General features: G+C 34.3%; 1 protein-coding gene across 6 annotated transcripts in view; it reads left to right on the top strand.

Annotated features, from left to right (window-relative positions):
• Window positions 1-25,931, top strand: part of LOC123312608 (afadin) — a 186,290-nt gene that overhangs the window by 135,555 nt on the left and 24,804 nt on the right. For 4 of the 6 annotated variants that reach the window (XM_044897128.1, XM_044897129.1, XM_044897131.1 and 1 more), the window contains one exon: window positions 25,282-25,490. In XM_044897128.1, the coding sequence (XP_044753063.1) occupies window positions 25,282-25,490 (209 nt within the window). Of the gene's footprint in view, window positions 1-3,450; window positions 3,527-21,076; window positions 21,114-25,281; window positions 25,491-25,931 lie in introns of those variants that run through there. The other 2 variants (XM_044897130.1, XM_044897132.1) reach the window with 2 other exon arrangements.

Here is a 25,931-nt window from a genome sequence, read left to right on the forward strand (position 1 = left end):
TTTCAGATAATAGAATATGTGTGTATCAGAGTATTGCAGTTGGAATGAGAATAAAGTAATTTATATAGAAGACACTTTAAAATTCAAAATGAGTTTAGTAGGCCGTAAAACATTTTTTAAAAGGGAACAAGCCGGTCAGATCAGTTCGAATTCCAAGGAAGTAATAAGCCTTAAAACATTTTTCAATGAGGAACAATAATTATGGTATATACAAAGCCGGTTCGATTGAATTCAAACAGCCCACTTTACAGCAGCCATATTTCTCACTATACCATTAAAAAATATGTATGTTTCCTAACGAGAAAAGATTATGATCTTTTCCCAAATATTATAAGGCAATAAATCATTATTGCAGTTCCAGCTATGCACCGGATGCAGAAATACCCTTCCGGTATCTAGGGAAAATTCATGCAGAGGTGACCTAATTTGAGGTTTTCAATTTTTAGCGGCTAACAGCTCTGCACATGGCGTCCGAATACTGCGCATAAATTGAATTTGACAAATCAGATCATTCTATGTTCGTGAAGCTTATTGCAATCTGCACAAGAATACTATAATTTTACAATTTCATTAAATTATAATAGTTTCATTTATCGATGGCACAGATGTGGATGAATCTCATGATATTTACTACAATAATAATTTCTTTCGTTTGCACACTCGATTTTAGCATTCGTTTGCCGATTGGATTTACACCAGTGTAGAGGAGGTGTAGTTTATCTACACCTAGTCAAATAGATTTGTAATATTAGTGTTCTGTGGTGTGAAATGCAAAATTTTATATTAATGTAACGGACGTCACAGTAATCTACTTCAAAATGGATACGATTAAATTTGCGATAAGTTCATGACTTTACAAGAGGGTGAAAAAGTAACACATCTTCTGAGAAACGTAACCATATTTCGAATTCGAATTATTAGTCTATGAGCTTGACAACCTAACGTCAGTGTTTTTTTTCATTCCTTTGCGCAATTACACCAAAAATCAGCTGATTTAAAGTGCAGTGTAGATTACACTACGCTGAGAAACAGACGAAAGGACCTTATATTGAAAAAGTACTCTTTTCCAACTTATATGTAGAGTGAAATGTCCTATTATTCTATGTTGATCTCTTCAACCTGAAACTTTCATGTCTGCTTTCACCAATAGCTTTTTATTGCCTCCTGGCTTCCATAGGTTCCATTTATATTTCCTGGTTTCTAAGAAAAAATCAAAAATCTTTATCTAAGTACGGGCCGCTCAAAAAATGTATACGAAAGGCCCACACTATTGTTGTTCAAGGAATCATCCTTTTTATTTTTTCGCAACTATTCATTCACACCCTGTAGGTATATGAACATTGAAAATTTAATTCAAAGTGAAATTATAGTTTTTTTTGGTGCTAGATTCCAATGGTTCAGTTTTAGAAATATTGAATGGTGCATAGCTACTCACTAGTGACTCTTCGTGGACTGTTTTTTTTTTTTTTCAGAATTCCGGAATCTATGAAACTTGCATCCCTCAAATAACCCATTGTGAAATCCCTGCTGTACGGCAATGACTCTGTGGAAAATTACTCTGCTGACTCTGTTTTTGCGAAATACAGGTTCATTCCATGTCATTAGTGTATATAATGTTCTTTATTCACACTTGTAACTTTTTTTTCTCTTTCTTTTTTTTTCCTTTTTTGGTCTTCCTGTAGATTCATTTCCGGCAACGGGATTCAGCAATGATGATGATGAACTTTAAACAGATTTTAACCTAAAGTAAAGAACATGTCTTTAGAAATATTACAAAAAATGGAAAATTATCTTGAATACATACCTGAAGTAAAATCGGTTTCAAAAGTCAAAAACCAACTGGAATAAGATTAACAATATTTTCGAAAAATCATTCAAATTAGAAAATGGATAATAATAAAACTAGATAGAACCATGGTAACGATACTGCCTACTTGGAATTAATCACTATAAAATAAAAGAATTGGAATACTTTTACTACATGTGTAATTGAAAAGTTGAGGAAAAAAGAACACATGTTTCGTAATTTCAGAGAACACAGTGAAAAGTGAATTAGCTGGCGAGTTGAAATATTTACAATTTGTTGTCATATCAAAATATGTATTTCAGTCCATCTGGGCTACCAAGTTGTACAAGAAGATTATTGTTGGTTAATATTAGGTTTTAATGAAAGGTTTTGGAAAAGTAGGTATAATTTGCGACTGCCAAACGTATGACCAATTATAGTACCACTATAAATTATTTCAGCAAGGAAACCAGGAAAAAGATTTGAGCTCCCTCATTATGTACACAATATTTTGAAATAATCTCGATGATGTCTATTTATAACAGGGTTGGTTGAATTCTTGTTTGATAAAATGTGTTATTTTTTTTAAGAATGTGGAAAAAATTTGATGAGTTACATCTACTGACGAATCGAAGAAACTCTCTCCTTTCTCGAGGCTACAAATATGAACATTATATTACATATTTCTGCCGATTGAAATAAGTATTCTTTCAAATTTAGAAGAGAATTTATATTAGAAAACACTATTACAAAAATACAAAAGCACAAATCAAGAAATAATAATACCTACCTTAGTTTTCTCGATAAAATTATATTATATATACATATAGATAAAAAATTTATAGGCTTGAGACTTGATATTGTATCCAAGCATACTGTGTCAGAGTTGCAGTTCTACTTCATGGTGAGAAGAAATTTTTCTCTTTCCAAAATTCTTGCTAATTTATGATCATTTACAATGACTATGACCTTCATCGAAGAACATCTCTTATTTTCAAGATGTTATGGGAATTTTCTTCAAAACGTGATCATGGGAGGCTGCCGAATAATTTATTGCTATTGGCGAGGTTTTTAAGATTTCAAACTAATGTGTATCGTCTATTGATGTTGTAGATATTTCTTCTTTGGTTTATTCGTAAAAATAAATACATAATAACATAATACAGTTTCACATTCCATATTTTATTTTTAATCCTTCTTTTCAAATCATTTCATTCGAAATTTTTTGAATTTTAGGTTCAGACAAAACAATATACCTCTTATTCCTATTTAGAATTGGAAATGGTAACCAGAAGCACAAACGAATTCAGAGTTTTGTATATTATTTCGAAAACGTTGACAACATCAGATTCATATAATCTAAAACGAAACAGAACGGACCAATGAAAATATATCGGTTAGTAGGTATTATTCATGACCTATATCGTGTTTCCTTCTCTGAATCCTCATATTTAATTCATTCTTAATGAAAAATCGATAAACAAAATACATAAAACAAAATATACTCCGACGTTAAAGACCCGCAAAATCATGAGGTTTCATAAACAATGCAACCAACGAATGATCAATATTTGACACGACCATAATATAAAAGGTGGAGTTTACAATGCATCAAAACGAATCCGTTAGTTACGTTTTATTCTGAAATAATGTGAAACCGGTGGTGTGTTGGCCAGGAAATGCTAGGATTCAGGAATACATACAGAAGATTGAGGAATGCAGACGTTGAGATTATGCTCGGTAAGTGGTTATACTCATGAGGGGCCGATTTGAATGAATTTTACGACGCATCAGATATGATCTAAATATGAATTTCTTAAAAGTTATATTTCGTTATGCCAATGCAGATGGCATTGGCACGAGTGCAAACCACTACGACGGAGCAAATCTAAAGTAAATAACATTGAACTTAAACACAAAATAAGTAAAAAAATTTAAAAGCAAAACCAAGTCATAATATTCTAATTACTAATGCATTACAAACAGGCATTATTTATACTGATTAAATTTGCTAGATAAGGCATTTACTAGTCACTATTTATAATGCGTAGGTATAGTAGGCACAGTTTTCAAGTATTAAACACTTAAACTGGACGTATAATACTCACAACATACAGGATGGTCCAACGAAAAGGTAACACCTTGATTTTCTGATTTTAAAATGAAAATGTGGAAAATCTCTCGGATCCGTGAATTTCTGATTTCTGCTTTTTTCATCCTCGTAACTACAACCCCCTAACGGGGGTAATAACAATCCCTTAATTTTGAATAGGGATGAGGGGTGTTGCGATAACTAATTTTGAAGATCGAGTACTATCTGACCCTAAAATTTCAAAATATCCATCGATCATGAAATAACAGTAAAAATAGTTAAAGAGGCAATGTGGAATTTATCTCGGGAACATTATTCGTAACCAAGAGATTTCAAAGGTATTTAGTAATTATTTGATTATTTTTGGTCCAAAAAAGTAGACGGACAACGTAACAAGTGTGTCAAAGTGGTTGTAAATTATTCTTCAGAAATAACGTCTCTGCGCGAACAACAGCGGCTTTATTTAACGAATGACATCCTGGAAAAATGTATCCGCTGCTTAGATTTTGCAATTGGTTGCCGAAGACGCTACTAGTTGAGACGGAAACAAAAAGAGGGCGCATGAAAGAGACGAAGCGGGGGACGTGGCTCTCTTATGTCATGTAGTATGGATGCGACCTTTACTACTAGGAAACTGTCCGATGTATCTGGTGTTTCAGGCACAACAGTCATGAGAATTTATAAAGGTGAATGGAGTATGTTCTATGTTTTGAATATTCATAGTGGTGAAGTAAGTAGGGGAGACTGGGGAGGGTTGATACGTTTTTTGGAATTTTCATTCTGGAAACTGAATTATATGAAGAAGCAGGACTTTTCTTATATTATATAATTCTTCAATTAATCGTTCAACAAAATAAATATAGAAGTCGCAAAACACAAACATCTTATTCTGTACAGAACGTTGAACACAAAAACATGCAAACTGTCTCAAGCCTCCCCACATATGGGAGGATTGATACGATGTACTGGGAGAGTAATCGAGAGGATTATTCAGCTCAGTAGGTAGGTCAGCAATGATACTGGCTTGCTTTGGTCCTATAGGTGTAGAAAAATCAGGAAATTGTCAGTTAGTCACTTCCACACAAGAAAAGTCGGCCTCGTTAAATACATGGGGATTGTACGGTTTTTAAAAATCCCTTTGATATGTTGGATGGTGAAGACGCCTTCATGTAGGCCTATCCAACTAGCTACGGAATATTTTTCGAAGATTATACATGTATCAGGCCTCCCCACGACAAATGTCTCAAACCTCCCTGAAAGCAATTTTTAAAGTGATTTATGTTTTCATCTTATACCCATATGTTTTGAAAAGCGAATAAAACTGTAAATTGAGTAGTTTTATGCATATTTCCCAGTGAAATGTTTGTTTATGCCGAAGAATTAATGCATGATCATAAAACCCTTAGGTAACTTGAGTAAAAACTTACAATTTCTCACCTCGAAACACTCTTCGTTGAATATTTCACAAACAAACTACTGTTAGCCTTACATATTAACGTCACGCAATGCCCTCTGCCAAAGAATAGTGTTCACTAGTATAATACTTTTGAAAACGGCTACAGATCGCGGATATAAGCCTGTATCAAGCCTCCCCATGTATCAATGCTCCCTAGTCTCCCCTACATTGGATTGAAAATATCTTTTTCTATCTCGTGATAATAAAGGGCGCTAAGTGAAGTTATCATATTATGGATCCTTCGAGCAAATCTTCGAATACGATAATGATATACTGAAGGTGTCAGTTTTCACTATTTTCCACGATGGAATGAACGTTTGGTCTACAGTCCCTGGCCAATTCATTAGACGCACTGAGGATTTTTTTTATATTTACTGGTATTGCCCGAGGAAAAAGCAGAATATTTGAATTTCATTTCCACAGAATGTCAGTTGGCATTAATTTTTGATGTTGTAATATTAGTACTAAAGTATGAATCAGTAGCTGTATTCGGGTTCGGCTTTTGGACAGTCCGAGAATGGTTCTAAAACTGCGCAGAGGATTTTATACTAGGGCGCAACAGTTTTGCGCATTTTTAGAACAATTCTCGGACCGTCCAAAAGCCGAACCCGAATACAGCCAGTACTATGTCTTCCAGTCTTGCATGCTGCAGGTTCGGACGTTATTTCGATAATCCACATATGAAATCATCATCCTCGAATGCAGCAAACCGAACAATTCTGCATTGATAGTATGAAGCTCTCATAGCTACACAAGGTGGCTCAGCAAAATATCAGAATTTCATGTTGAATCATCAATAAATCAATATTTTTTATTGAATATGATATATTATATATGAAAACCATTTACAGATGAAATATATATAACATATACATTCAATTTAATAATTCAATATTCAAAAACCAATAACCTAATAACCAATTTCAAAGCGTGTTTAATTGAGATTTTACATCGAATCAATGGTCGCATTCAGCGGACGGAGCGCAAAACGCTTCTGCTACCCATCGGTAGCGGTAGCGGTCGGGAACATGTTGAACGTTCGCTGGCAAGCCGAGATAGGATAAGGCAGTCCAACATCAGCTGATTAGTTGAAAAGCCTGTAGGAAAGACGTAAACAAACGGATTTTTTAAGTTTCGTTAACCTTGTGCTGGTTAAGTCAGTTTTTTTTTTGTGAAAAACATAACCTAGAATTCTGACGAATTACTTTGTTGCTCTAGTATATTTCCTATAACTTATTTAACATCCTTCTTTATTACCTTCCATCAATTTTCATTTCATTTTCCTCAACAAACTCAAGCTCGTGCATCTTCCACACTAAATAACAACTACCTACTCAGTTCAAGTCCAACTTTCGCTCCTTTCCGCTACCGCTACCTAGCACAAATCAAATCCGCTCCCAAAAGTGGCGTCCGCTCCAGAACGTGTTGAGAATGTAGCGCATATGTCACCGAACGTTTACGCTAGCGTTTGGTAACAGTTACGCAACTGTTTCGTCCGCTGAATGCGACCAATGCGTCTAATAATATGGCCAGGGACTGTATGTTTAAGGACAATGTATCTTGTCCGTATAGAATGGTAATAAAGTTTCTGTACATTTCAAATTGGTTACGAAGCATAGGAGGTCAATTATCCAACCTGGATATCCAGGGTGAGTCTTTGACTCATACAAATATTTTAGGAGTATATTCGTGAGGTCAAAAGAAACACTTTGTTCTTATAACATTTTTTCCGATTCGGCCCTGATGAAAAGATAAAGCCATTTTTCCTAATTAGCTATGCCACTCCCTTCAGAATAACAAGCTAAATCTATGACACTACACACCTGTGGATCTTTTAAACAGGCATTCAGTGAAATTACCAAATTTTCCGAATATTGCAGATATTTTTTATTTTCGAACATCAAATTACTCGAAAACGGCGCATTATGCGAGAAAATATGTGGAATACTTTCATTTTACAAAATGTTCAAATATTTATTAGATTGGGTCCAAGAGTTCGGTTCTTTGAATTTTCGGTATTTGTATATTACGTAATGAGAAAACTGGAAGTCGTGGGTGATATCTTGTGTTCGAAAAAGATTCACCAAATAAATGAAAAACTTAATTCCGAAATTCAATTCATTCGATAAAACCGTTTATGAGATAGAACAATGTAACATTTTTTATGGTTTTTCAACAGCCTGTATCTTTTAAACCAAACCGATTCGGAAAATTGGTATAAAAAAAAGTGCTTCTTTTGACCCCAAGAATCTACTATTAAAATATTTGTACGAGACAGAGACTCACCCTGTATAAACTCAATATGAAAGGATTTTCCTAAACAACAAATCTGTTTCCAGCAGAGAGACAATTTCCACCTAGTATAAATATATAAGAATTTCGATAATATTCATATAAATTACATTTGGAATATAATCGCTTATTTCCAGTTCGACTTAAAGAAGTTTTCTTAGCATCAATGTTCCTATTTCGGCCATTGCAGATGAGGGATAAGATATTATATTCCTCCTATAATCAGTTTTTTTCTATTATGATCGTGTAAAGAACCACCGTTTACCGTGTTTCATCAGCTGATTCATAACACAATCGGAATTTTCTTCATAAATACTAACACTTCAGTACTTTCATTGATTTAAAATTGCTAATTATTAAAACATTTGAATCAAACGATCTTCGAAATTGAGAAAAAACAAGTATCAACTGTATTTGTTGATATGTAAGTGTAATATGTATTTATTTGACGAAAATCCCAAAAATCCCTTAAAAAATTACAATGACTCTACTAACTAACATCAGAATGTCGCTGCAATCTACATTTGAATTCCCAATAGTTCGAGAGATATTTCGAAAATGTACCTACAACTCAAAATCTGGTGAAAATTGACATTATTTTCCGAATTTCTAAAATTTAGGTGATAAAAATCCTCCTTCTCCGATAATTAAAATTTGCTTCCAACTCTTAATTCCCTAGAGGGACTAACCTAGTGTAGTCCTGTGACGAATCGATCTATTGTGCCGATAACCTAGTTTCCTAATTCACGTTTATTACAGAGTTTCAATAGATGTAAATGGCGTATTTACTCTTTTGTTAGGATATGAAATTTATACAGATCATGAAAAAGCTTTCAATTTATAAGATAAATTGTTCAGGAGCTGGAATAATTTGGTCATATTTCATATGAATAATTGAATTATTCATATTCCTTTTACAGCCTCATAAATTTGGTCTTTTTGTTTTCTGTGTTACATTTCATTTATGAATTGTTGAAATTCTGGCTGTGTAAAATCGAAAATATCTTTGTAATGGCCCATTCAGTAAGATTTCGAGTTGCGGGATACAGGTTGGTTGAAGATGACAATTGATGCTAGATTGTTGAGTTTTGTATCTATGAAGAAAACAATTAGTTTAAGTTTCTGATTTGTTTGTCAAATAAATTCAAGTCCATCTTCATGGCCATTACTTCCAACAATACAAAGAACCCGCACTATCTTTATTGAAATGGCTTTCGGCTAATTTTGCTAAATTAATGGTATATTATACAGGCTTGGGCATAAGTAATAAAATAAATATTCCTTCAATCAATAACTCGAAATAAAAATGCTGGAACTCGTTAACTGATTTTTAATTACCCTTATTGTCTGGCAATAAAATTGAATCTTTTTCTTCAACCCCTCAGTCGCAACCTGAGTGGGCTCATTGGAAAGCTTACGAAAAATGGAATTCCACCATAATTTTCATTATTTTTATTTTGTGGTTATCAAAAGAAACAAAAAGGCCTCTTGGAAAAAATGATATTGATTCATAATTTCTCCTCAACCAGTTACTTGAAATTAGGAAGCTGTTAATTGAGTTCCGGTTGTACTTATTTTTTGAGAACAAAATAGGAAAGCTAAAAGAAAATAGAATCCCTTCCTAATCTTCGTTTTTTTTGTCTTCCAGAAGGAACACAAGAAAAATTTTCTATTTTCAATAATTCGTAGAATTGACAAAACATACATTTATTCTGCGAATATGATGGACCAATATCACGGTGATCCGATATCCAGTATACTTTTTCGCTTTGTGCTTTAGAATAGGGTTAACGCAAAAAAATCCTATGAGATTAATTTAGAAATAGCCAGTGTCAGTTCTTTTATGAGAATTGAAGAGGCCTAAAGCATGAATAGGTCGAAGAAAATAGAACACACTTGTTAATCTCCAACGTTTCGGTTCATTTAAAATCTTCAAAAACAAAGGGTCTTTAAAGAAATTGACAATGTACGATTACTACTGCAAGAAAACTGCTGTATGTCAAAACAGGAACTGCCAATTGAAAGATTAACCCTCAGAAGTAGAAAAATACGCAAGAATAATGAACTAAAATCTGGCAATATTACACATAACAGTTGAAAATAAAAATACCAAGAGATCTAGCTGTGTTCCTCATATTGTTATTTTTTTTTCAACCGAAACATCAAAAACGGTCAAATAAGTTTTATTTTCTTCGACCAATAACCTATCGAAATTCTTATGGAACAATTTGAAGGTCCTTAACCATTGTGTTGAAATAAAAATAAAAATAATTTTGTTTTCATTCGAAAATATAAGAGAAAGAAATCCATAAGTATCAAGGCAAATTCTAGCCTAAGCTTTTTCAATCAACTCCTTAAAAAAGAACATAGATAAAAAAGAGTAAGAACACAAATAAACTAAATTATAAATCTACCACACGATAAGAAAATTAAACATCTTATAAATCCGTTAATATCCTTCTAATTGGTATGCTCAAATCTGTTGAAACTGCTAAGACATCATTTTCGAGCAAAATATGAATCTACTGCTTCAAGTAACGAACAATCTATTTTTCATCCAGGATTTCAGATATTTGCGAATATTTCGTACTTATTCATCCATAAAGTGTTCGAGCTCTCTATTGATCAGGCCAATTTTCCCACTTCGTTTTCCAGTAGTTCACATCCCTCGTAAATTCTCAGCATTTCCTCCAATTTCAATATATCAGTTCCTTTCTTTTATAACTCAATTTCTGTTGGATTACTTGATGAAAAATTTTACGAAGTCTCGATGCTTTGATTTCTATTTTAAAGACATCAATCGATATCATTTTAACGAATGTATACTAGAAGTCCCGACTGGAAAACGTCACCCTAGTCCCACAATCGAGTTTCAGTGAGTACTTCCAACTGCTTCCTCCTGCAGAGAATATAGGCAGGATGGTGGATAAATTATTCGAATGACGATTTCTTCTTCTTCTTTTGCCTGCTAATACTTAATAATAATATAAAGCCACAAATACTCTTAGCTTCATCCTACTATTATTTTCTGTGCCTTTGCACTTTTCTCTTCGTTAATTATTTAGACGTCCCATAATACGAGTATATATTGAAAAATCTTAGCCTACTATAAAACCAAACAAAATTTCAATGTCAACATATTTTATTACTCAACATATTCTCCTCTTAATTGGATACAATTATTACAGCGAACCTGCAACGTCTCTAGACCTTTCAAAAAAAAAAACGTTTCTTCTTGCTCTGCAAACCAGACCTCCACAACATTTATTACCTTATTACGTTGGAAGAAAATTCACGACCTTTTAAATTTTTTTCAGTTGAGGAAAGAGATGATAGTCGGATGGAGCCAAATCTGGTGAATAAGGGGGTGTTCTAGTAATTCAAACCCTAAATCAAGAATTTTTTGCATGGCAACATGAGATTTGTGTGCAGGGGCGTTGTCCTGCAAAAACAAAACACCTTCGGATAGCTCGCGTCTTTTCTCTTTAATTTTTTCCCCTACAGTGGTCAGTAGGTAATGTCGAATAACAATCCCCAGTTATTGCTCTACCCTTATCCAAAAAATCAAGCATGATTACTCCATGACAATCCCAAAAAACTGAAGCAAGAACTTTTTCAGCAGATTTTTGGACATGAAACTTCTTAGGTCTTGGAGATCCAGAGTATCTCCATTCCATCGATTGTTGCTTTATTTATGGATCGTAGAAATGTACCCAAGTCTCATCCATAGTAACAATTCGGTTTAAGAAGTCTACATCGTTTTCAAATCGAGCACAGATCGAACGCGATGCTTCTACCCTTGTACGCTTTTGGTCAAGATTCAAACATTTGGGGATCCATTTTGCAGCAATGTTTCTCTTGTCCAAATTAACGTGAACGATATGATGAACGCGTTCGTATGAAATATTCAGTGCTTCAGATATCCGTTTTAGCCCAATTGACGGTCTGATAAAATCATGTCATGAACTGCATGGATATTTTCGGAGACTGACACAGAAACTGGCCTTCCGTATCGGTCATCATCTTCAATGACTTTTGAAGCTTGCAGTCCAATTTTTCAAGGTCGCAGGACATGGATCACCAAGGGTATTAAGCATATCTTCGTAAATCTGCTTTCCTCTTAACCCTTCCAAATACAGGTAATTAATACTCCAGGCTCGATACTTCAATTTTTGGATTTTCACAATTTTGGTCATCTTCTTTCTTTTAATTCATTGCGTAACTCTGGTTTACTTTTTACTAATGAGTTATTGTTCGTTGCTATGGTAATGCAATATTTTTTTATGCATGGAACTGGTCTAGGCTAACTAGATATCAATACATCCTCGTACATTCACGTCAAATTTCGAATTTCGAATGGATAAAATAAAACATAATTCATAAATATTTCCGAGCCTAAATAAACTTTTTGAATCCGTCTCATTTGGATCCTTGATCTTGATCTGGATGATCTGGAGGAAAGATTTCCAGATTTTCCGTTAGAATCGGTAGAACCGGGGATTTATGATCATATTAGTTTTTATCAATTCATGGGCATCCATGATTCGTTCCGTATTCTCCAATTGAATACGTGTATCGTCGGGGGAAATTTCCAATTTTCGGGAACGATTCATTAATAGAAATTGGAAATTGAATTACCGCGCAGTAAATTATGTAGCATAATGCTATAGCTAGAGGGTCTGATTGAGTACGGCGCGCGTCTTTATAGGTTGATCGATGTGATTTGTTGGCTTATTACATAGAAAATGTTATTTGATCTGATTGATGAACAACTTGATCAATAAAAATTTCACATTTAAAATATTTGTGGGTGCAGTTATGGATATTCCACATGATATAGCATGCTCTCAAAAAAAAAAAAAAAAAAATAATAACCAATGCATCCATACCATCTTAAGATTGTTCATAAATTACAGCGAGGAGATGAAATTGAAAGAGTACAATTCTGTCTATGGATCAGTTTATCTTATGGTGGAATTTCCAATTTAAAAACATATATGTCTAAGCAAAATCCCAGAAGTATCAACAGGGTGTCCGCCAGAAATGGACCCTATACCTCATATGCGAAACTATAGAAGCTACCGAAAAAATTTTGAAATAAAATTTGTTCTGGAAAAATCAGTCTTCAATAATTCAATAATAAAATACGACTAACTCATTTGTTTACAGAGAAGCAATACAAATTACTCAAAGTATTTCGAATATTAGGCCTTTTTTGCAGAAAATTATCAATAAATCTGAGGCCCATAAAACTATATACAGGGTGAATCTTTGATTCGTACACATATTTGAGAGTAGTTCAGTGGCGGATTTACATATTTTCCGCCAGCAGGCTATTCAAATTTTGTCGCCCTTACCATAATTATTTAGTTCAAGTTCAGCATTTAGTTCAGCAACTATAAAAACAAGTAACAAAGACGAAAACAAACAGCAAATATAATATATACATGGTGCATAGGAATTGTTGCGAAAAATTAAATTCTTCGTCAAAAAATAGTGTGGATCTTCAATGTATTATAAATTTTTTTTTCTGAGCCCCCTGCTTAGTTACAGTTTCCTAAAGGTGGCACCCGAAAATCAGTTTTTGATTTTTTCTTGAGAATCGAAAAACTGACTAGAATGAAATTAAGCAGATATTTTATGCGGGGAAGTTTTCGGTGCTGTTCCTCTATGATTGAAAGTGCTAGCTATTGAAAGCCACCCCTAAACATTGTTCCGCAAGAAACTTTATTCCATATCCATATTTCACAATAAAAAAAATTGATTTTGGAGAGCTTGATCCATCATTAACAAATAAGGTCTTTTGTAGTATCTTGCGAAAATTCACGGTTTTTCAGAATAAATCCGTAAACAAAGTGCATATCGAACTTTTCTGCGTTTGCGCACACAATCATTTTAATGAGTATGTGACAAAATTCCCAAGATGATAGTCAAATCAACAAATAATTGTAACTGAATCAAAGTTAATCCAAACTAGTCAGTTGTCATATCAAAATTACATCCGCTTACTAGATAAATTCTAGTTCAGAAATGATTCCAGCCTCTACGACTCACGCTATCATCATGATTATTTTTTTATTCCTTGAATTTTAGCACGAAATCACAGTCAAGATCATTTAGAATATCATTCTCGCATCAAATTATGATGTTTATAGGCCCAATAAATTATTCTCAATTGCTACTTGTACTATATATTCAAAAATGAAAAGGTTTCAGTGATTTCGTTTTAGAAATCGAGTGACTGTCAAATCGTTGATCGCAAAATCAAAGTTTTATGAAACCTGCTGTTGAAATATCTTTCTGCTATGTCATCATATGAAATTTTGTTCATTAGTTCTGACTCTATACACAAAAAAACCAAAGCGTTCAGCTTTTCTTGCCTTAATATGGTTCTTAGGTACCTAACTTTTCACCTTTTTCAAGCAAAAAAAGCTTCTCTCACCCGAACCATTTGTCGATGGTGTATACATAGAGCCATAGGTACGAACTGCTATATCGAAATTTGGACAAACATTTCTTGAATTGTGTTGTGAAAAAACACATCCCAACGATTCAGAATCACCAAAAATTTTTCACCCTCACGAACTTTCAGTTAAGAGTTCAATGCGGCCGAAATAAGAGGGAAACAGGAAAATAATTATCATGCAGGGCAACAACTTGTTCAGTTTTTTTTATATGTCGGGATGTAGATAGATATTTAAATAGATTTGAAATACAAGTGTTTCAGTTTCTATAATGGGTTAAAAAAAAATTGTCCCCAAATTTGCCGCCTCCTAAAATCTGCCGCCCTAGGCTTCAGCCTACTCAGCCTCTATGGTAAATCCGCCACTGGAGTAGTTTCTCTGTATATTTCTCTGCAGAAACATAAATCACCCTGTATCTCTGCAATGAATAGACATTTGTTAGTCGGATTTACGTTCACCTTGTTGAGTTACACTTGTCGACTTGTTATATACGAGGATATATTGAAAAATTCTTAGCCTAATATAGAACCAAACAAAATTTCAATGTCAGAATATTTTATTACTCAACATATTCTCCCCTTAATTGGATACATTTGTTTCAGCGAACCTGCAACGTCTCTAGACCTTTCAAAAAAATGTTTCTTCTTGCCATGCAAACCAGATCTCGACAGCTTTTATTACCTCGTTGGGAGAAAATACACGACCTTTTAAACTTTTTTTTTTGAGGAAAGAGATAATAGTCGGATGGAGCCAAATCTGGTGAATAAGGGGAGTGTTCTAGTGATTCAAACCCTAGATCACAAATTTTTTGCATGGCAATATGAGATTTGTGTGTAGAGGCGTTGTCCTGCAAAAACAGAACACCTTTGGATAGCTTTCCGTGTCTTTTCTCGTTAATTTTTTCTGCCAGAGGTCAGTAATGTCGAATAGTAATCTCCGGTTATTGTTCTACCCGAGGATCTACCCTTATCCAAAAAATCAATCATGATTACTCCATGGCAATCCCAAAAACTGAAGCAAGAACTTTTCCAGCAGATTTTTTGACACGAAACTTCTTAGTTCTTGGTGAACCAGAGTGTCGCCATTCCATCGATTGTTGCTTTGTTTCTGGGTAGTAGAAATGAACCGAAGTCTACAACGTTTTCAAATCGAGCACAGATCGAACGCGATGCTTCTACCCTTGCACGCTTTTGTTCAACATTCAAACGTTTGGGATCCATTTTGCAGCAATTTTTCTCATGTCCAAGTTGACGTGAACTATATGATGAACGCGTTCGTATTAAATATTGAGTGTTTCAGATATCCGTCTTAGTCTGATGAAATCATGTCGTGAACTGCATCGATATTTTCGGGACTGACCCAGAAAATGGCCATCCCGATCGGTCATCATTTTCAATGAAAAATTTACCTCTCTTGAAGCTTGCAGTCCAATTTTTCACGGTCGCATACGAAGGACATTGATCACCAAGAGTATCAAGCATATCTTCGTAAATCTGCTTACCTCTTAACCCTTTTGAATACAGGTACTTGATGATGGCTCGATACTCACAATTTCGGTGGACATCTTCTTTTTTTTAAATTCATTGTGTAACTCTGGTTTACTCTTTTGGCCTCAAACTTCACACTGACACTTCTAATGAATTATTGTTCGTTGCTATGGTAACGCAATATTTTTTTATGCATGGAACTGGTCTAGGCTAACTAGATATCAATACATCCTCGTAAATTAGTACACTCACTCACCGAATACCCTGTATATACAAATAATTGTTGTAATAAATTCATTTATACTGGGACTTCTCTTTTCTATGTTTATTATGATCTCTTTATGCAATGGTAGTGGATGCAATGGAAGTGGATGCAAATGTTTTCCTGTTGTTTATTTCCAATGGGACTGCTTAACAATCAAAAATATAATCATACAAAATCACCCAATCTTGATTTGTTCTCTATCTGGTACGAATGAAACCTCGCCGCAAAAGAAGCCTAATAAAACCTAATGGTTGATTTGTGAGTGGGAACTCGGAACACCCAATTTACCCATCTTACGGGGATATAAATCCTTATCGCCGAATAAATCAGCAACGCACCCCGTATTCTCTCCATTTGTTATCCAATAAAGCAACAAATTTCGGCTGCGATAAGTACAGCAGAAACACATCAGACCCCCGAGAAAAGCGAATGCCTTCGGGATTTGGAAACATATTCTTAAAGGAAAGGGGATCCTCCTGAAGGGCTATTAAAAGGGGAATTCGAGCACTGACGGATTCCCTGTTTTTCAAACGGAAAATTCGATCAAATAGGGGGAAAGTTTCTGTGAGAAGAAATTGATTTTGTTTTGCTTCAACTAGTTAGCAAAATGGATATAATTCTAATGATGTAGATTGAGTAGGTTTCTTTCAGCCAATAAAATATTGTTTCCTTTCACCATTCAACCCTGCAATAAACTGAAGACATGCCATTAAAAGGCGTTTGGTTCGATGAAGTTTGGTACAAAATTGGATTATACTGTTTACTATCCGATGCCGAAACTCTTAAATCTAGGATGGTTGAAATTTGACAAATAACCCCCATAGGGAATGTTGTATGAATCCCGCAAAACATTATATTGTCCTAATAATAATTGAATAAATGTTTCTTTCTGCATGAATTCGACTCAAATAGTAATGAAAATTGGGCTTCTGCAACTCTACTGCAGTGTAGGTAAGATGAGTTTCAAACCTGCAATGGGGAATTCTTCTCAATTCAGGTTAACACTGCATATGAAAGTTTAAACTGAATTATTATGAGTTTCATTCATGAATTTTTCAAATTCACCACGGAAACTATTCAAAATCAATCTTCAAAAATGGGGTTTCAAAATTTAAGTCGCTTTGTTTCAAGTTTATGATTTGGCAACAGCGCCTAGTAGAAAATAGAAGAAGAAGAACAATGTCAGATCAGCTTGTTTCTAAAATAACAACTGTTCATTTACAGCCATCATAAGGCGCGTACTTACTGGCCAGCCTAAACAGCAACCGGCCATAAAAATCCCATAAAATTTTACGACCTTCCTCGTTCGTCGCAGACTTCATAGACAGCCATCTTTGTCTATCTCATCAAGATAATGTATTTATTGTCTTTTATTATCAACACATATTCCAGTATACGATGCCAGCTTGTGCAATTGACACAAAACGCTTTAAATTTTGAATACCCATTTTTATTTTTCATTTTTAAGTACCTACTTTAAAAAAAACTTTCTTGGGAAACAGTTGAAATGGTTATTTCAAAATATGACGTTTCAAAGATACCTATTTCATAAAAAATACATCGTATTTGTCAGAAGGAGTATTCCCTTGGCAGTGAAATAGCAGACATGACAATTATGGTTGGGTAGTCAGGGGTTCGAAGCTCATTCGACTCATCCAATTCTTTTTCCACTTCAGAATAGTCAAACTTGAAATTTTCCTGGGGAATATCAACTTTTGTGTCATACATAAAAACTTTTCACAACTTTTTGATGATTCCTATTCCCAGAACGGTCCAGAATGCTGAAAAATAGAATTGTCAGAATTTATCATCGATATCGATGTACTTTGTCATTTCCCCGTCTTTTTACTCAAAAGTATGAATTGTATTGAACGAGTTACGAGTCTCTCTCTCTGAGCTTCGGATAAACCAGGTATAGAAACTTCTTTTCCACTATTGAACGAACAAGACTTACCAACTTTCGTAACACAATTATGTATTAGGTACAAAGTTTTCTGGAGGAGCATCAACAAGATATACAATTCCTTTCGCTATACGACAGTTATCCAGAAATTCAATATCTGCAGACATTCGATCTGTTATAGGTACTTTCTGAACTAACTAAAAAAGACGGAATTGATGATTTCGCTAGGATGAGTGAAAAACTCGTTGTCAAATGGATTTGTCAATTGTTTTAGATGGGGTGCCATTAGGAGCTTATTTCATATACATGATTATTTTGAAGATCGTAAAGAAAAAAAATATGATAAATATACTGCTCCACAAAAATTATGGAAGTTCAAAAATTTTGAGATCGTTTCAAAAGTTGCCCAAGATCTAACACTCCTGCACAAGATCGGTTTCTGACTATGTCCAAACCTGTAGCGCCTTTGAGTAGGTACTTGTCGTATCATGCAACAGCAGTTTTCGAACGAACGTATAGAGTCTAAGGCCTCACCTGATCTCAGGTGCATTATATCAATTAATTTTCGAAATTAAAGGTCATTGTCACAAGAAAATGATTTATAACAATGAACCAGTAAATATGTGTTATTTGCTCAATTTAGTTTTCGAAATGGGTTAAATCAAAGTGTCCTCATGAGTTGGTTTGAAAATAATTTCTATCAAAAATCTATGAAAACGAGCCTGGAAAAAATTTCCTGTAATTATTCCTGAAGATAAAAAAAATAACTGCTGGTTCCAAAAAATATCCAGAAAATAATTCTAATAAGTCTGCTTATATTCATCTTTCCGTTTATATTCTCTTATCGTACATTCCCTACACTCTACTGCCTAGATTGTCGAATGCGAGTCCCGGATTCCTCAAACAACTGAAATACTCCGTCCTTGCGACCTTATTATTATTTCAATTTTCTTTCTACTGCTAGGAAATCGGGATGCCAACCTAGTGCTGAAGGAGAATTCGTTTCGGAGTCGGTGTTCATTTTACTTCGTTTACTCTGCAGAGGTCCTTAATTAGGAATTCTTTCCTTGCGAGAGAGACAAAGAAACGAGGTAGCTATTGTTTTACTTCGTTGGGTAAATGGTCATATAGGAGATGTCATATGCCTGGCAGCCTAGCTACATTACTTTTGAAGCATCAGAAAAAATTGGGCAGATTAACAGACTATTCTAAAGAATTTCCTGAGTGTTAATATTTAAAATATGATACATTAAGTCCTCTAATAACAATTTGTGCGAGTCAAAAGCGGAGTTACGAACAAGTCCTGTAATAACTGTATTTTGCGACAAAATACATTAGTTCATTTATTGAAACAAGTGGTCACAATTCATCAATTAAGGCCATAATGAAGGGAAGACTTCAAAAGACTCTAAGAAAACTATAAGCAAACGATTCCGTAGCTGCAATGTTCATTTTATTGATTTCTCTTCTGAATGAATCGGTAACATTATTTTAACGTACAAAATAGAATCGATCAAATTCGAATTTCTTGAAAACTTGTTATCGGGTGATGGAAAATTCCTCGAAATTTTTTCATGAGAAAAAATTTATAAAAATTTTGACTGAGTTGGCGTAATCCATTTTATGATTTTGTGGTTCGAAGCAATGGTTTATGCCATGAATTCGAACGCTTTCTCGCTCCCTCCCTCTCTGCTGGATTACCTCAATATGCGGTTTCTGAAATCTGAGAGTTTGAGCAAATTGCAGTGACTCTAACAAGACAGTGGCGACAATTGTGGTCTCGTTTTTGATCGGATCGTTTTATTTTAGCAATTTAATGCTACGTAAGGTAACGTGACGTGACCCAATGCGGATTACAGATTGCAGCATTGTAAGCTATGCTTTTAAGCCCCCATGTTACTGCTGAATTTCCAATCAGAACCACTATAGAGAATGCTGCAATCTTCACTCGCCGAGTGATGAAAGGGTAAATAGTTGGCCTTGTTTAATGCCAGATGGTGCTAAGCTGCATTCTTCCATCGTAGCGACCACCGCATGGAATAAAAGGGCCATCACTTCTTTCTATTTCTGTCGAGGTGGGAGTTGTGTTGCTCTGTACTTTAATGGACAAATTAATTAATAGTAGGTTATGTACTATTGAAATGAGAAATGAAATGTACTATTAATTAAATTCAACTCTTATGTCTATTGTCACAATATACAGAGGGCGTTCCTTAAAAACCCTGAAATATGTGAGAGAGCGATTCTTGGTCTTAACTATTGAAATACAGGGTGATAATATGGCCATTAGTGGCAAGCTGTTAGCACTTTTTCTGAAGTAAAACATTTATTTTTTCTGACTTAATCGACATTCAATATTCAACGAACTCAACAGTTTGAAGAAAGAAACAGAAAACATTTCCATACAAAAATCGCTTGAGCGATTTGACCATGAAGTAAAATGTTTTTGTTGCTTCGTTTGCAATTTTCAATGGAAGGGCATGTTTTGGACATTTCCATTCCATCATGAATGCCAAGCATCTCTACTTCATTCATAAATTGGAGTATATTTCTTCCCTATCAATTTTTATTCAGCACTTTGCGCTAACTTCAGAATTTCGGATGAGACTTCCGTTTTATTTGATTCGAAAGTATTTTGAACTTCGCATTCATATGAACTGTTTTATAAGGTTCTAAATAGACAATTATTGCCATATCAATATCAACAAATGTGACATCAGATATCCATTAGCTGCAACAAAATATTACATAAATATACTGGTCTGAAAATAACTTTCAGCATTTTCATTGAACTTGTGTTGCAAGTATGATGTATTACAAGTACCTACATTTAATTTGTAGTTCAAAACACTTGCAACGTGGTGCTTCATTTGATTGCTCACTGTATATGTTCAAGATCTTCTATCAGGAAAATTTGGAGTAGCATCAGCTTGCGAAAACTGATATTTTCAATTATCCACCATGAAAAAATATCCATTCAAATTGAGATCTCGCATTGCCCATAATGAACGACTATTCACCTCAACAAGGATTTCGTCGTTCTGCTTTCGATATATCCGATTTCCGCGAAACTCTAATTATTCTTGAAAATGTGCAGTTGCCTTTGCCCCCATCTGCTGCCACCCGCGTGTCAAACACCCACGCAAATGGGACACACAGAATGAGAAAATCCGCATAATATTCAAATATTTCGAAATTGGTAAACAGTGATCGTTTGGCATTCCGATGCATGTATCGTCTCTCCATTTCTGTGAACTGGATTTTATTTTTACATCACCCACGTTTCATTAAACTGATTTCGGTCGTGTCCGTGCGCTAATGTGAACTTAAAAACGGCTGTAACATAATGAAATGGTTGAGAAATTTGGGTATGTTTTTTCTGTTTCTTTTTGTTTTCTGGGATAGTACTTAATTTCGATTGTTGGTTTCCGGCAATTAGTATAGCATTCAGTGACCCGTGTAAACAATTTAAATCATCGTCGGAAATAGAAATCGATTACTGCTATGTTTTTATCCTCATTGAAATGAAGAAAACATGCTACTTTTTATGAAATTGAGGAAATAATTGTCATTGGATAAGTGTGAAGAAATTTTGAATAACCCATTTAAATTCATGTAAATATTTTTGTATTTTCGAAATATGTTTTGTTTCCCTGAACCAACTCTGAAAGAAAGATAGGAGTGATTACATTAAATACTGTCAAGTCAAAATAATCTGTTAAGTTATGATGAAAATTTTAAATTGGAAAAAAAAGAGCAAAATATATTTGCCAAGGTGCTGGTATCAATTCTGGTTGATAACTGTGGAATGGAGTAAGAAGTAAAAAAGTTGAATCATATTGATTTTTCATTCAGTGAATTTTTTCAAGGTTTTCCGTTGTATGTACATATACAGGGTGAGACTTCGACTTGTACATATCTTTTAACTGTAGATTCTTGAGTTGAAAAGAAACTCCTTTACCATTTTTTCCGATTCGTCCTAATTAGAAAAATATAGCCGTTTGAGTTTTCATAATGAGCTGTGCCTTCCCTCCAAACCTGACACTAAAGTTTTTCCAAGCATTAACTAGGTATACCATAACCTCAGAATGAGCTACTATATTATAAAAACAGGCATGAACTCACTTTTTCCAATTCATTGAGTCAACGAAGAAGTATCTATGATAAGTATATACAATAAATGATTAAGTCGAATGGTTAAATATTTATGAGTTAGCATTCAGCTTACTTTTGGGAGTTGGATTCTATAAATTTCTGGTATTTTTATAGTATGTAATGTTCATAAAGTAGAAACTGGTAGATTGAAAAACTATATTCTGTTCAAATATATACATACATTATACAAGTCCAAGACTCATCCTTTAACTTTTTAATAAAATAAAAGTGGCATCAATATAACATAATTAGTATTCTTATATAATACATAGTAGGAAAATATTTCTATATGCATGTTCAAGCATTAAAATCGAGATTAAAATGGTTGCCACAGAACAAAATTTTTCACGGTTTGTTTTCGAAATCGATTACTTTGTTACACTTCAGTGTTTTGGGATATCTTCGAAAACTTATTTATTCAAGATGTTCTCAATATACTGGTGGTTGAATGGGAATGTTTGGTGTTTAATTTTTTCATCTCACTAGACTGGCTCCAATTAAGATGCTTCATGAAGATAACCGAGGTTTGTTGATAACAGATTATAGAACTATACAGAACAACTGGTTTTCACCATACTTTGATTTTTTTTTCTAATTCTCTCCATGAACACATAGACTTATGGTCCCTAAAAAATTTGATGCAGAAAAATCGAAGGGATAAAAACCCTTGAAAGACCGAAAAATAACCTCCATTCTATTGTTATCCGTTTTAAAATAAAGCAAACCGCTAGACATGCAGACTTCGAAAGGGTGAAAATACGAGCTACGTTAAGGATTAATGTCATTTTGGTGAGGACACGACTTTTCCTCCATTACTTATTGTAAGGGTCCAAAAATACTCACTTCTTGTATAGGAGGGAAGTTGTCAGTTTATGGACCTGATTAATTGCCGAGAACTATTTTGGAATACTGACGATGTTTGTTTCCGTTGCGTGCTTCACCGTGAAAAAGGAATAGATACTTCTTTTCGTGCCATCTCCGCTTCCAAGGATGGCAAGCATCATTGCAATCTGGACCTTTGATATTACGGCCCGGTACAATTGACTGGAACTATACCTAACCTATACTCAAAAGTAACATCTTTCATCTTTCTTCTGCCCATACTCCGCTTCCCCAGAATTTCACCCTATATAATCAATTGTAGCTTATACAGTTGGTCTCCTCTTCCACTCCGCACATGAGAAGTGAGCAAATATAACACCAAAGCATTCGAATTCTCAATAGCATGATGTTCATCCATTTTCATAGTCAAATTTATTTTCCCTTTAAATTTGGTCCTACTGAAAACTAAGCTTCAAATCGAACTAGCCCTGAAATTAATTATGAAACTATACTCCATTCACTTTTATTTTAGCAGTCGGTTGGCCATGGAAATTTGACACATTTCACTCTGTATAGTACGAAAATGTGGGGTTATGACGCTTGTCAAAATATTTTTGGGTTTTAAATCAAAGCTATGTTGTCCATTTTACGTAAAAGTTTCTGTTATTACGTATTTTATCACAATGTCGAATCGCTTCGGAAAATATGTGACGAACATAATTGAAGTTTATTCAAACTGATTGAAGGTATAACAAGTCCAGTAATTTGCATTGAAAATACAAGAGATCAGTATAATATCATAATATGCACTAGCTTGAGGAGAGTTAATGTTCGTTATCTTCTTTGGCTAAAGTTTGAATACGTTACATCAGTTGTAGATTCCAAAAATATTAACCCGAAGATGAAATGCATATGATGCAGTGGTTGGGAATGGGTATATCTCGAAGAATGTTAAATTCTTCAACAAAAATCATCTTGCCTCAATGTAAGTAAAAAGAAGTACCTAAAGGAAGTTTCAAGTCAAGATGAACTTCACCGTTGAACAAAAATTTCACATGAATAAACAATTAACAGAACAACTGGCGCGTATTTTTAGCTGTTCATCTTAATACATTGATATAATAATAATAATTAGGTATTTATTGGTAACTTAAGAAATTTACAATGTATAGGACAAGTCAATTGTAAAATAGAAAAATCAATTTTCGGGAACTTATTCTACGATGACATTCATCGAAATTCCTGTAGTATACTTTTCGCATCAATTCACTCAAATATAAAATTCTCAAATGCCACTAATTTCTTGGGTCTCCCAATAGAAGGGAATTCTTTGTCATCCTCTTCATTCACAATTTTTCTGATTGAGGAAATATTCAGCTGAAATATGAGTCGTTTAGATTCAGAGGAAACATAATATAAATTCTCTTACATTGAATGTGTTCGCTACCGTCTGACGTATTGTGGATTTTAGAATATCGGGGTATAACTATTTGAATGAGCGGACCTGAATTCTAATTAGCACTTCCTGAAACCCTCTCTCTTTTTTCAATCACTTTCGGCATTTTCGTAATGAAAATTGATATTAGTTGTGGCAACGGCGTTATGACATTAATGACATTTCATGAGTGCCAACCTTACTCCATTCTAGTTACAAAAACTTGAGAAAATTATTTCATGGCCAACCGACTGCTAAAATGAATGTGAATGCAGTATAGCTGTAGCTACATTGTATTCGTTTAACACAAGTTCACCCAATCTATTCTTCTCTGTCCTATATTGAGATAAAATAATCTTCATTAGGCAAATTTTTGCGAGTTATCGATTTGGAGTTATATTCATCAACCGTTAATTGTAAAGTTGTCCCCACCGTCAAGTTAATTTCCTGAAATAAACATATCACCTAACAGTTAAGGAGGTTGACTGCTTTGTGGTTTTTTCTTCCCTGTACAGGGTGGGCAAAATTTGATAGGATTGAATGGCAGATCTGTAACCGTGAAAGCTAGGGAAAAATAGATGACACGTTTCCTACCTCGATTTCCAAAAGATGGTTAATGATCCAAACCGCACCCTTCTATCTTCTTTTGTTTTCAAGTTATGAGCGAAAACTCATTTTTAGGCTCTTTGAATTGGTTTCTCTATTTCCTAAAGTTTCAGTGATATCGAAAAATAAATGTTACATTCCACAGACACTTATTCATGGGGAATGCAGTGGCGTAGTCAAAGATTGTTTTCAGTGATGAAGTGGTAACAATTTTTTTTAAATACACCCGTATTTGAAGGGGAGGCTTTTTTTTCAACCTAAGGTAGAACTTTATAAACCATTTGTTATTTTTACATATTGCAGACCCATATTTCTTCTAAATGCAGAATATATAATATACGTCCTATTTCTAATTGTTCTTTCAATAAAAAAAACTCAAAACTAGTTCGGTCAAGTTGGCAGATCATTTTCATTGATAATATGATACCTAATGAACTTATTTTCTGATATAATATATGCACAAATTGTTTGAATTTATCTGATTTAGAGTGTCCTTAACCTGTATCATTTTTTTCTAGGATCAATCATGTTCCACGTGAGAAGAAGACCGGCAGATTGTGCGCCACGTAAAAGAAAAAAGAAACCGGGGGCGTTAGGTGCGAACAACAATCCGAGAGACTCCAGGGAGAGCCAAGCTCCACTTTTGGTGGAACTAGGTCCCGATGGTTCAACTCCGCATCCTAGTGATACGGCCAGGACGATAAGGTTGAATACGGAAGTCATGGAGGTATGAAATGTTCTTCCTTTCATAGCTTTATGTCGAATTTTGAGCACAACAAATTTGTTCATAGAACCGAAGTGTTATATTATATCGGGTGGCTTTGAAGCGTTTGAGAACAAATACGAGTGCCAATATTGACTAGTTAATGAACATTTGTACTGATATTTTGGGATTCCTGTATCAAAAAATATATTGTGAGGCTTCTATCGTATCTTCCAATAAAATATCTAAGAAAATATGTTTCCTTCAAATCATCAGTTCAGTCGATAGTTTCGCGCAAATTTTGTTAATGTTGTTTTTAATATTACATTTAACTACAGCTTGAAATTGTAATAGTGTATTTTCGATTGGTGTAGATGCTGGGCAGAATTCGATGGGTTTGAATGCTCTGTTACCTTAAGAGATAGGGAAAAATGGATGGCACGTTTCGGACCTCAATTTTCAAAA

Source organism: Coccinella septempunctata, chromosome 4 (genome assembly GCF_907165205.1).
Source record: "Coccinella septempunctata chromosome 4, icCocSept1.1, whole genome shotgun sequence".
NCBI lineage: Eukaryota > Metazoa > Arthropoda > Insecta > Coleoptera > Coccinellidae > Coccinella > Coccinella septempunctata.